This window comes from Arvicola amphibius, chromosome 12 (genome assembly GCF_903992535.2).
Source record: "Arvicola amphibius chromosome 12, mArvAmp1.2, whole genome shotgun sequence".
In the NCBI taxonomy this organism is placed as follows: Eukaryota; Metazoa; Chordata; class Mammalia; order Rodentia; family Cricetidae; genus Arvicola; species Arvicola amphibius.
The window spans coordinates 10310214-10323488 of NC_052058.2; the positions used below are offsets into that span (position 1 = coordinate 10310214).

The window sequence follows — 13275 nt, forward strand, 5'->3', positions numbered from 1 at the left end:
ACAACATGAGGAACCGAATTAAAGGGTCGCAGCATTAGGAAGGTTGAGAACCACTGCTCTAGGTCATGGAGGTGACCTATAAATAGGTCATTATAATACTGCAACGCACACTCCTGCCGAGAGATTTAAGGCTGTCTGATGACAGTGCAAGAGACAGAAGAATACTTCAAAATTCTAAGTCCTTAGAATTTTAAATTTTATTTTAAGTGTGTGGGTGTTTTGCCTGCATGTATAAGCCTGAGCAGTGTTCCGGGTATCGGCAGCAGCCAGAAGAGGTTGCTGGATTCTCTGAAACTGGAATTACAGACAGTTGTGAGGCGCTATGCAAGCGAATGGAGTCTAACCTTGTCCTCTGCAAGAGCTGCCACTGCTCTTAACCGCTGAGCCATTTTTCCAGACCCTAATTTTATTTTTTGCAGGTATCTCCCGTGTGTGCATGTGTGTAAGATTTACTCCCCTCCCATCCCCTACCACGTGGTCCCCGGGACTGAACTCAAGTTCTCAGTGTTGCCAGCCGGCACCTTGATCTGTAGGATCCCTTTCAACGGATGAGTTAATCATTGATGTTTCTGATAAGGGTCTGGGTATCATAGTCCACGATGGTCTTGAACTCGTAGCTACTCCCTTACCGCAGCCTGATTTTTACATCCTGCTCAGAAAGTTCTTTGGCGCCTCCTCAGGATGGGTCTTAAGTGGCCTATGTGCCTGTAACCCTGGGTCACGCTGCTAGAAGAAGCTCCAGTCGACTTGTCTCTACCTGCAGAGGTTTACGGTGAGCGTTCGAGAAAGTTCCGCGATCTTCCTGAGACTTGCCCCAAAGTTGCTCCCTCAGAATCTTTCATTCCTCGTCCAGCGGAATTCCTTAGTGCAACTTCTCGCGCAACTAAGTGCGCTCCTTTTAGAAGCAAAAGGGTAAACGACTGTAGAGGGCTGGAAGGTCACATGGCACGGGGGTGGGGATAGGATGGGGTGAAGAGGTGAAGAGGGGAAACAAAAGCAAAATAAGAGTTACCGCCCCAAGACTGCCAGCTCCTCCACCGGGGGCGACTTCAGCCACAGACGTTTCCCAGGCAGGGCGGCTGCGCCAACTCTGGCTCCTCCCACACATCCCGGAGCCTTAAGCCCCGCCTCGTCACCGCCGCCCAGAAGCTCAGGCCTGCACCGAGCAGTTTAGCATGGGTGCCGCTAGTTCCTCGGCTCTGGCTCGCCTCGGCCTCCCCGGGCAGCCGCGGTCCACCTGGCTCGGCGTCGCCGCGCTGGGACTGGCCGCGGTGGCGCTGGGGACCGTGGCCTGGCGTCGCGGGCGTCCCCGGCGGCGCCGGCAGCTGCAGCAGGTGGGGACCGTGTCGAAGGTTTGGATCTACCCGATCAAGTCCTGCAAGGGGGTGTCGGTGTGCGAGACCGAGTGCACCGACATGGGACTGCGCTGCGGCAAAGTGCGCGACAGGTAATGATATGGGCATGGGTGAGGGAGGTAGGGCCTTGCCTGTCCTGGCTCGGAAGTGTGAGACCTCGATCAGGGTGCTCATCGGTGAGTGCAAACTTTGTGTGCCGAAGCATGGTGAAATTCGAGAGAGGGGTTCCACATTGTAAGCTGCATTCTCCCCACAAGTCAAGAAAGCAACGGTTTGTTGCGTCTGGGAAACTCGCGCACACATGGGAAAGAATTGTCACCAACTGTCACACTGGGGACATTTGTGAGCATGTTCAAGTTGAAACCGTAGTTTGTAAGTTAAAAAAAAAAAATAGTAGTTGGGAGGCCTTCCGGGAGCAGAGCGCCTCGATTTTGGCTCCCACCCTTTTCAGCGCATATGATTGATTAGCTATCAAGAGAAACTCGAATTGCTGCCAGAATTCCCTGATCTTTTGATCCTTTAGCTGCGAGGACTATGCTTCTAGCTAAGGTAGTTTTGGAAAAGTGGGTTGGGGCATCCTGGACCCCTGGACTAAAGACTCCTCTGTCCCATGACCAGCCTTGTTGTCTGCCTGGCTCTCCTAACTGTAGGATACTAGAAATACAAAAAGCCATTGGCTGAATGTTTTAAAGAATATTGGGTCCTTCCTTCCCTCTAGTTCTCGTGACCACTTTATGAGTAAGGAGCTGAATTACATAGTTTGTGGGGTAGGGGGAAGGGGGTAGCAGATGGTGGTGTGTGTGTCGGGGGTGCTGTGAGGGGCAGGGACTAGTCACAAACCGGGGGTGTAAAAACAATCATAAAGGAGGTTAGAATGAAGAAAAGTGAAGACAGCTTGTCCTGGTGCAGAACAAACACAGAAATGAGGAAACAGGCTCAGCCGGACTGAGTAAGGGTTGTGCTGAAGGGGGGCCAGAGGGGCCAGCCTAGGCTTGTGTCAGGTCCAGCTGTTACTGGGGCTAAGGGTGAACTCTTGGACAGCCTAGGTCAAGGGGCAAAACTGAGCACATAGATAATTTCTCAAAACTCAAAAGGTATCGTTAGGGATAGGAAAGTGGTTCCCTGAGGCAGATTCAGCGTCACATGGATCCTGGTGGCAGGGCACCCCACCAATCTGCAGCTCCTTAGCCTCACCCCACAGCCGGTTGGGTTTTTATGTTATCAAAGGGAATGATGCCTCCTGTACCCTTCTCTTACAGGAGGGTGGTCCTCACCAGGCTGAGCACACAGATTTCATTCTTATAATTAGGATGTCTTCTGTGGCGGACATGGGAGTCGTGCTCCGATGTCTAGTCAGAGGAGGGAGTTTGCAGATTGGCCATGTTCATCCCAGGTCACCTGTGTGCACTGACACTTGACTGCTAGCCTAGAGAAATGTTGCCTCCTGATACCTTGGAAAATACCATCTGGATGTTTCACATGTGGGCTTTGCAACTCATGAGCCTTTCTATCCCTCACTCTCCTCCTAAGTTTCTAATGGTGGGAGTGGGGTTGTTTGCTTTAAATTATCCTTTCCTGAGGGGCTGGGGGTTTAGCTCTGTCGGTAAGAGAGAGTGTTGCCTGGTGTGCACGTAGCCTGGATTTTTCTCCAGCCCAGAAGCGAGGCCCGGTAACTCTCCAAACAGCTGGAGCAGAAGTTCAAGGTCATTCCCAGGTTGGCGTAGGTCAAGGCCGCCCGGGCTGTAAACTTACCGCCTGCACACTGAAACAAATAAAATGCTCTCATTTCCCGAGAGTCCCGTTCCTGTGCAAATAAACTCCCATCACCAAGAATGAGGTAACTTTTGTAGCATGTTGATCTCCCCCAGGTGATTCCTCTGCTGTAATTAAAGGGTTTACAAGCCACTGTTGCGAAGGCAGGATGTTTCAAGTATATTAAAGTATGAAGGATAAGAACGTGTTCTTGAGACTGGAAAAGTCCTTGGTACTGGGTACTGGATATCGTCCAACTCACCGGAAGTGCTGAAGCTGAGTGCTGATGAGGGCTGGCCCGAGGAGGCTGGCCCGAGGAGGCTGGCCCGGGGAGGCTGGCCCGGGCTTCTTTCCTTCCTTTGAAGATGCTTAGTGCCAAAGAAATTGAATTGCAGGTAACTGAAATAGAAAAAGAGAAGGAGGAAGCAGAGAAGAAAAAAAAATCAAAGAAGTCAACCTAGTTCTTCATATGTCTGTCTTCAAGAGTGTCAGGTTTAAGTTATCTTCACACATAGGTTAATGTGAAGATTTTCTTTAAAACTCCTCAGTTTCACACGAGACTGAGACTGTACTCTGACGCTAGACCAATATGTTGCTTTTCTTCATACAAGCAAATTCCTGAAGAGAAGATGATTTTAAAAGTTGGTAATTTTTTGAAGTTTGTGTCTTCCTCATTGTTAGTTAAGGAACTAATCATTTCAAAATAAATCGAGTGTAGTGCTGAGCTCCATTCTTTGATGAACGGTAAGAATATCAATGTGCTGTAAGTGTCAGCCATGTGACAGAAATCCCTCTGTGCTGACTCAGGAGACTGAGGCAGGGAGCTTGCAAGTTAGACAATGTGATAGTTGCTAAGAATATAATGACAAAAATCAACTCAGTTTGTTGGCTTTTCTTTCTTCTTTCTTTCTTTCTTTCTTTCTTTCTTTCTTTCTTTCTTTCTTTCTTTCTTTCTTAAAAAAGAACTTGAGGACTGCTCACAGGTAACCACTATCATCAACCTGTGTTTTTCAGATCATCAGAGGATGTTGTGTTCATCATTAAGATTATCATGACTTGCTTGTGAATATTGTTAGGGTAGAGAGAAAATGTATTCTTTGCCCTCCTTGCTTTTCTGCTTCCTGAGGGGGTCAATAAAATAAATAGAAATATATTATTTCTCTTGATTTGAGCAAGAAATTCCTTCCTCCCTCCCCCCCTCCTCCCCCCCCTCAGAGGATCTCACTAGGTATCTATGGCTGGCCTGAACTTGCTGCATAGACAGGGTTGGCCTGAATCCTAAGTGCTGAGATTCCAGGTCCTCATCACCACACTCAGCACTAGTAATACCTTCTGAAGATGATATGGCCCTGGGTGGCGGGAAAGTCAGTGAGATGAATGTATGATTGACATTGGGCTAATCTGTCCTGTAAGTTAGCTGTCTAAGGTTGATTTTATGTGTTAGATACAAACGTCTCCATCCCTCGTACCTAAGAAACCAGTGTTAGGTAGGATGATATGTCGTCTGGGGTCACAAACCCAGCCTGTTCTGGAGGTTTTGAATTCAGATCTAGGCGACAACAGCACTCACTCTTTCCGTGAAACTCGTGTGTGCTACAGAAACGTAAGAAGTGTACAGGATCAGGGGACCTTGAGCAAAGGCAATTAACCTCTCCGCGCCTTAGTTTTGTTTGAAAAAAAATTTGAACCTGAGCTTTAGTTATCAAAGAATGATTAATATTCAGAAGCAAGTTTGTCAGCCTGAACTCTGCTTAATGACTTGTTTTCTGCCCCTGAGAGCAGCCCAGTTACTGGTGTTTCTGGAAGGCAGGGGAAGAGGGAAGAACCCCTTTCTTTAATCTGTGTCTGGATTTTCCTCTGTACTGTTCAGTGCCTCCTTACTGAGCTGTTTGCTAGTGTTCTGGGAGTATTCGCCTTAGCTCAGCTCCCTGAGCGGCGAGGTGTTCAAGGTCCTCCCAGAAGATGCTAACACACGCTGTCTGCTTTGGGAGTAGCTTCCTTCCTTGACCTCGTAAATGTCCTTAAGTAGCCAACCGTGACTTGATCACCTTCTCTGTCCAGACCCTTCCTTGAAGCCAGCTGTCTATTTCTCCTGCACAAAATTATCACCTCTTGATAAAGGGGACCCCCTTCTACCTAGTCACCTAGTGCTTGTTCCCATTCTCATCTCCCACTCCCCCCCATCTCCTTTCTCAGGCTTAGCCTTCCTGCTCCCACCCTCCTCTACCCCAATGCTGCTGGCTAATTTTTTTTTATCTTGAATGAGATTTTTCATTTGCCCTGTGCTCAGCCTCACTGTTACATCGATCATTCAAGGCCCCGTTGTTTCCTTCGTGGATTCTGAGCTCTGGACACTGGTCCATCTGCCATGCTTTACTGTAAAATCAGGGTGTTGACGCTTACCGCAAGCCAAGGTGGGGTGACTTGGTTGTGAAAACCCACTCTCTGGTCTCATCCTTTCTCTCAGACTTAGCAGAACACAGCAGATCATTTGTTCACGGGGAATTATTTATGTCCACAAGATGAAAGAAGTACCCTGAAGGCAGACAGGATATTTAGGATGAGTCTTTGCGCCCAGAGGCAATTCAGGATCCTGTCAACTGGACCGTGGATCCAACCATTACATTAACCTTTAAACTTGTACCAGTTTTGTGCAAACCCAAGGTTGGATTCTCAGTGCAGCTGTCACAGCAATCAGCAGGAAGCCACTCCCACTTCTAACACCAGCCCTTGGTTTCCAACTCATTACACAATGCTAAAGCAGAGAGGGTGTTCTGGGTGGATGGGAGCTGAGAAGGACTAGAGATTGTAGTGTCTGCCTGAGTACGTAGGTACCAAGTCTTGTCTGGGGATGGGGCATGCTGGGAGTTACTGAATCTAGGACCACACATTGGCATCTGATGAGGGCTTCTTGCTGCCTCTTAAGGTGACAAAGGACATCGCCCAAGGGCTGGAGGGCGCTCCTTCTGAGGCCAACAAAAGGGTCTAGTGAGACCTGCAGGATCTGCCATCAGCTCTCCAAGCAGGATGGGTGGATGGTTCCGACATGAGGGAGAGCTATAGGAAGTTCATGAGGGTCGGGGAAGACTTTCTGAGAGTATACCTGTTTGCCTCTCTGCAGGTTCTGGATGGTAGTTAAGGAAGATGGACACATGGTCACTGCCCGCCAGGAGCCTCGCCTCGTGCTGGTCTCCATCACCTTGGAGAACAACTATCTGACTCTCGAAGCCCCAGGCATGGACCCGATGGTTTTGCCTATCAAGCTGCCGTCTTCCAACAAGATCCACGACTGCAGGTGCGCTGCTCGGGGGCAGTGGGGAAGCTGCAACGGACCTGCCGTTTCCTTTCGTGTGTTATGATTCATGTTAGAACTGCAGAACAAGGTTCTGGTGCAGGAAAATGCTAAAGGCGGTTGATCTACAGGGTTGTCACCCAACTGTGAGTGACCCGTTAAGGGTGTCCAGGACTAGCTTTTATTTGTTTACTTTGGAGATGGGTGTCTGACCTTCCAGGTTGACCTCCAACTTGTTACATAACCAAGGATGACTTTGAGCTTTTGACCGTTATGCCTTTACCCCCCCTGAATGCTGGGATTACAAGCCTGTACCACCATGCTCAGTTTGTCTGGTGCTGGGGATTGAACCCTGAGCTTTGTGTGTGCTAGGCTGTCACAGTCCCAGCTGAGCTATGGAAAGAGTTGCAGGTGACTGTCACACAGGGAAATGATCCCTTACATTGATGGGTGCCTAGACATAGGTAGCACTAACACGGAAGCCTCGGGGCTGGCCAGAGGAGTCACAAGGAAGGAGAAACTGCAGCCTAGGGACTTTGCTTGGCTTCGGCAGGAAGGAGGAAAAAGCAAGGGGTTAATAAGCAGGGTTCATTTGCCTGATTAGAATAACTTCAGTGGTGTGGGGCAGGGGGGTTAGGACATAACAGCTGTGTAGCTTATAGTCCTGACTCCTCCTGTAGGTAAGGACTCAATAAAGGAGGGTTTGCTAGTCATGCTTGTGTGTACCAAGACTATTGTTGCTAGGAATATGTCTCTAGCTGGCCATAGGAGTGGATTTCCCTTCTCCAAGGCCTCCAAGACAGGGAAGTAAAACGTGTGGCTGACCCAAGTGTAAAATGGTTGATTTCCTAATGCCCACACATGCTACAGTGTGGGTGTGAAGGCCAGGGGGCCACTTACAAGAGTCCGTTCTTTTCTTCTACCCTGTGGTTCTGGGGATCATATTCACATCTTCAGGTTTGACAGCAAGTGCCCTAACCCACTGAGTCAGCTCGCTGGCCCTTGGAGAGACATTGTTGAGAGTTCTTAGCCACAAGAGAAGTTACTGGAGACTTTACCAATTTAGCTCAGAGCTGGTTAAGGAACACACTGGAACTTTCCAGTCTCTGAAGTGTGCCGCTGAGATTGAGGACATAGGGCGGGGTGTGAGCGTAGGCAGGGGTGAGGCCTCAGGCCTTGGCATCTGATTGTATGTGGGCCCTCTCTCAATGACCTATGTCCTGCTGGGTCTTGCCAGATTTTATTTTTTCTTTTTGTATGTGCATGCATGCATGCTACTGAAGATTAAAGCTGGGAGGCTTTGCTCTTTGATGCTGGAAAATCACAGAAACTTAGGTGTTTGCTGTGGGATGATGCAATGTTGTGGGTCCCTTGGTAACCAGGTGAGTGCTGGGGTTAGAACCAGGGTTCTGGGCACACTAAGTGAGCGTTCTGCCCTTGAGTGGTGCACTCAGCCCTCAGCCAAGCTTTTCTTTTCTTTTCTTTTCTTTTCCTTTCTTTTTTCTATTTTGAGAGGGAGTCTCACTGTGCATCTCTGGCTGGCTTTGAACTCTGTTAGACTAGGCTGGTCTCAAACTCACAGAGAACCACCTGCCTCCACCTCCTGAGTGCTAGGATTAATGGTGTGCAGTACCGTGCCTCAACCTAGCTTTTCAACCCCGAGGAAACAGGTACAATCCAAAGGCACTTGGGCTCATAGAAGAGTCTCATGTTCGTTCCGAACGTCAGAGCTGAAATCCATCTTTCATGCTTCCTAACTCCCCAAATTCTAAAGCAATTCCTTGCTGAGTGCAGTGTGTCTCAGTGAGCCTTTAGATGAACATCCCTAGTTTCAGCTTACATAGGAGGAAAGCAGACTTTGATCCCCCACCCTGTCCCACAGAGAGGTGGGAGGTGGGAGGGAGGGAGGGAGGGAGGGAGGGAGGAAGGGAGGGAGGGAGGGAGACAGGGAGGGAGGGAGGGAGGGAGAGACAGGGAGGGAGTGAGGGAGAGGACAGGGAGGGGAGCAGATCAGTGAGTGGCTGGGGTTCAGTCCATGCACCTCCTAGTCTTCTTTTATTCCCTGTGTGCAGGAGGGGAAACAGTTTCCACAAATGACCGGTTTTAAAGAGAAAAATCAACATGCCGCTTATATTGTAGTTGAGAACTTGTGGGTGTGTGATGGGTGTGTCTGTTCCCGGGGTGGGGCCTGCTCACTGTCATCCACAGCCACTTTTCTCTCCACAGGTCTTCACCTGTTCACACAGATTGCTCTGGGGAGGCTCAGATGCTCCCTGGAAGCCAAGGATAGAAGAGACCTTGTGGGAAAGAGATGGTGTGGAGGTCAGAGGACAGTTTGAGGGGGCCAGTTCTGTCCTTCCACCATGTGGGTCCCAGGGACTGAACTCAAGTTGTCAGGCTTGGCGGCAAGCGCCTTTACCATGGAGCCCTCTCTCCAGACCAGTGTTAAAATGTTTAGGGCAGTTACTGGCCAGTAGTGTTTCTCGATATTGCAGGTCTTGGGTGGTTATCAGAAAATGTCGTGTGTAAGTGGGTGTGGTGACATGTGCCCCGTGTGTGGTGACAGAAGGCCCATGAGTTCAAGACCAGCCTGGCCTACATGATGAAAAGGGCCTGCTGCTAGCCTTCGAAGGGAGGGGGACGAAAGAAAACTTCGGACGTAGCAAATAGTCTTTGGGGTCTAGCTTTAAAGACTAGCTGAGTAATGGCTTATTTTAACTTGAAATTTAAGTCCAGATAAATTAGGTACACAAGTATTGATTGACTTCTTAAACTATTTAAGATTTTCCCCCCTAAAAATAAACAAGAAAAATGACATTGAATCCAGACAGTCCAATCCAGGGAAAAGAAACAGGGTCACACGAGACAGGAAAGAAAGTGGGTGGTTTGCATCAGTGGCCATGATACCTCAGCTGGGCTCCAAATGTTTGGGTGTTTTCTCCCCCAATGACCAGTTCTCCAGCGGACATCAGGTGGTGTCCCACAATCCAAATCTAACACCATCTGCCAGGAGATAGCCTCAGTTCCAGCAGAGTAAGGATTGGTCTCTTGAGAATGCCTCCTGTTATGCCCAAATCCACAAAGTCCCCGCAAAAGCCACAAGGAGACCGAGTCCCATATGTAAAAGCAAAGAGCCTTTATTTTATGCAAGTTTGCAAACTTGGTCTCTCCGCATGTCCAACATATTGGAATAAACAGAGAGCCTCAAGCCCAGTTAGAATTGGGTTTTTATAGTAGTAAAGGTGGGGATGAGGGGTTTCTGAGGTTTTAAGTCCCCTGATTGGCTGACATTTGTCTAGGAGTATCTGATGTGTGTGTGCTGGCAGGTAATCCTATCTATAGCGGTTGGAATGCTGGGCATTTCCTTTGGTTGGTCTATTTTTGAGTGGTGCTCAGGTAATCTCAGTTTGTGGTTCTTTCTGCAGTCAGGTATTGCTTCCGGGTAAACTGCTGAGACTCAGGCCTCCATTTAAATTTATTGATGGCTGAGTGGTACTCTGACAGGTGATAATGGTTGGAAGTAAAGAACTTCCTTTGGGTGACCTGCCCATACTTAGCTTATCAAGGCTGGCTCCCACACCTCCCACATCTGACACTAGTAGCTGTGCTAGCTAGAGCTAGTAGTTAGCTACCTGAGCCTCCGACCCACCAACTGTGACTTGACTCCCACAGCCTCCTTCTTGGGTTCAGTTCCTCAGAATGCCTCACAGAAATTCAGCAAACACCGCTTGCCAGTTGTTTGCAGAAAGTACTCTCCAAGGCTCAGGAGGAGGAGGGCAGGTGAAGAAGTGGGTAGGGGCAAGGTGTGGGGGGGGTGGAGCCCCTGTGTACTCTCTGAGCATGGCTGCCCCTCTGGGGTACCGTGCTCTGCACCATCCAGAGGACGATCTGTGGCAGCCATGCTCTGGATTTTGAATGAGTGAGTTTACCAAGTATATGTCAAGCCAAAGTAAAAAAAAAAAAAAAAGCAAGAGACAGACAGACGGACAGATAGATAGACAGACAATAGCAAAACATCATCGAATTGGGTGCTCCATACATCCAGCAGATACCAATTCAGGAAGCCCCTTTAAGACAGTCAGTTGGAGTTTCCAATAGAGAGTCCCAGGCAGAGCAGAGCCTCCCCCAGGTGGAGCTTCCAAGTACAAGATCAAGGAGCAACAGATGGAGATGACGTCATCAAATGGGGTCCTTCACCCAGCAGAGACCTCTGACAGTCAGCTGAGTTCCCAGTTGAGTGTTTTCTCTGGGGCTGAATTTGGGCCTTCTCTTTCCCGTTTGCCTATACTTTTATATTGCAAGATAAACAACAGTGGCAAGTGTTGGGAATGGTTTACCTTGAGCTGTTTTGAGGGCACAGTGCTTTCCCTCGCTACCATAGAGGAAGGGAAGGGGGCAGCACGTCCCAGGACAGTGGGCCCCCAGGGCGCTTTGAGACACTCATGCTCTGGTCTGAAATGGGGGAGGAGGCTCACCTCCTTCGAGCCAGCTTCACTGTGTGCTAAGCAATCTGGAAGCTCTCTGAACCAAGCCCTTTTGGCTTTTATTATATAGGTGTGATTGATAAAATAATTATTTGGCTTTTATTACATAGGTGTGATTGATAAAAATAATTAGCTATTGATCACCTCAATCTTCAGCCTCTGCCCCTTGGAGGCAGGGGAAGGGGAGTGGGGTGGTGCTAAATCCAGACTTCTGATCTTGGAGCAGGCTCCCCTGGCAATCAGTTCTTGAGAGAGTTGGTTAATCTACCACATGGGGACTGGGAATTGAACTCAGGTTTTCAGCATGGTGGCAATAGTCTTTACCATTTGAGTTATCTTGCTGGTCCCATGCTTATGTTTTAATGGAAGAGGAAGGAAGAAATTATCTTTGGTCTAACAAAAAACCTTTGAAGTCTAGCCTTAAAGCTAACTAAGTTATAAGAATAAATAAAAATTAAAAAAAAACTTAAAGAAAGACTAGCTAAGTAACATTTGATTATTATATGTAATTTGGCATATATATACACATATATATGTATATATATGTGTGTGTGTAGGTATAATTGTTATGTGCAGAAGTGGCAGTTGTCCATCTTTTTTCCCTAAAATAAAAAAAATAGTAGCTTCAATTTTGAAAAGTCTAACTGAAGTTTTATTTCTTTGCAACTGAACAGAGAAACCAAACAAAAACAGTTGGTGAGATAGGAAGATATCTTAGTTATTTTTCTGTTGTTATGAAGAGACATCATGCCCAAAGCAACATATGAAAGAAAGTGTTTAGTTGGGGCTTACAGTGTCAGAGGGTGAGTCCACTATGGTGGGGAGCATGGCAGCAGCATGGCAGACATGGTGCTGGAGCATAGCTGAGAGTTTGCATTCTGCTCAGTAGGTCGGGGGAGAGCGGAGGGATCAAGCTCAATCCTGGAACTAGCTCTTGTAGACCATGTTGGCCTCGAACTCACAGAGATCCGCCTGCCATTGCCTCCTGAGTGCTGGGATTAAAGGCATGTGCCACCACCGCCTGGCTGATGCAGGCTTTTGGTGCAGGCTTTTGAAACCTCAAAGCCCACACCCTCAGTGACATGCCTCTTCCAACAAGGCCACTCCTCCTAATTCTTCCCGAACTGTTTCACCAACTGGGGACCATGTAATCAAACATATGAGCCTGTGGATGCTATTCTCATTCAAGCCACCATGGAAGGCAAGAGGCATGCTTTTCACTCCGTAATACAGAGTGTGTCACCTCTGCATCCTCAGTGAGTCTGTATTTCCCTCTACCAGCAAACCTCCTCCAGCGCACATCAGCCGGCGCCCAGCAACCCATCCTGACTCCATCTGCCTGAAGTCAGCATTGGCTCTCACAGGTTAAGGGCTTGGTCCCATTAGACTATTCCTAGCTTTGGACGATGAGGGTGGCAGCCTGACTCTGACTTACCACCCCCTCCCTGGGTTCTGTTCATTGCTAGAGTGCCTCTTAGAAACTGGGAATTGTGTTTGCCGAGTGTTTGTGAAGGATGTTCTAAGGGCTAAGGGTGAGATGAACCCAACAGGTAGGGAGCTGAACGCTCGTGTGCTTTCTGGATGTGCCTCCCTTTACACACCTTTAGGTGTTCAGCGTTGGCAAACTCTTTGAACCTAGTCCATTGGGCTTTTATGGAAACTTTATTACATAGCATCCTTGATAAAATTGTTGACTATCGATCAACTCATCCTCAGCCTCTGCCCCTTCCTTGGAGGTTGGGGTTTGTGGGACTAGAGTCCAGACCTCTGATCTTGAGGTTGGCTCCTTTGGCCTCAGGTAGCTTAGGAGCCCCCAGCCATCAGTCACCCCTGTCCTACCATTAGCCACTGTGTGGACTGTTTCTCCAACACCGTGTGGCTTCCACTGTGTAAGTCTGTGGCAAATTGTGTGCTCATTCTTTTCTTTGTGCTTATATGATATGAACAGTATTCTGTGAGTCTTCTTTAAGGTTTCTGTTTATTAGTTTTGGTGATGTGTGTGTGTCTCTGTGGGCGAGTATGGTGTAGGTGCCCCTCAAGAAAGTATAGATTCCCTGTGTGTGTGTCAGGTTCCCTGGAGCTGGAATTTCAGGCCATGCTGAGCTAATTGACCCTTCTCCAGGAGAGCAGCAAACCCTCATAACCACCAAGTCATCTCCAGCCCCCTTACAGACATTCTCATTGTGTCTTCTGAGAAGACAACTTGGGTGAGGTCACTTCTCTTCTACCTTGTGGAATCCCAGGGATTGAGCAGCTTGTCCATAACTCCTTAGCTGCTGAGCCGTCCTGCCAGCCCCAAGGCATGGATTTTAAGTATAGGCTACTTAGACCAGTAGACATATAGCATTTATTTATTTACTTTTTTTATTTAAAGACAGAATCTTACTGTGTA

General features: G+C 48.3%; 1 protein-coding gene across 4 annotated transcripts in view; it reads left to right on the top strand.

Moving 5' to 3' along the window:
* The first annotated feature begins 619 nt into the window (after nt 1-619).
* The window catches only part of LOC119827270 (mitochondrial amidoxime reducing component 2), a 35781-nt gene continuing 23125 nt past the window's right edge, over nt 620-13275 (top strand). The window contains exons 1-2 of one of the 4 annotated variants that reach the window (XM_038348754.2): nt 620-772; nt 6229-6402. In XM_038348754.2, coding sequence (XP_038204682.1) covers nt 6236-6402 — 167 coding nt within the window. In that variant the 5' untranslated portion in view covers nt 620-772; nt 6229-6235. Of the gene's footprint in view, nt 773-1124; nt 1448-5819; nt 5931-6228; nt 6403-13275 lie in introns of those variants that run through there. The other 3 variants (XM_038348753.1, XM_038348752.2, XM_038348755.2) reach the window with 3 other exon arrangements.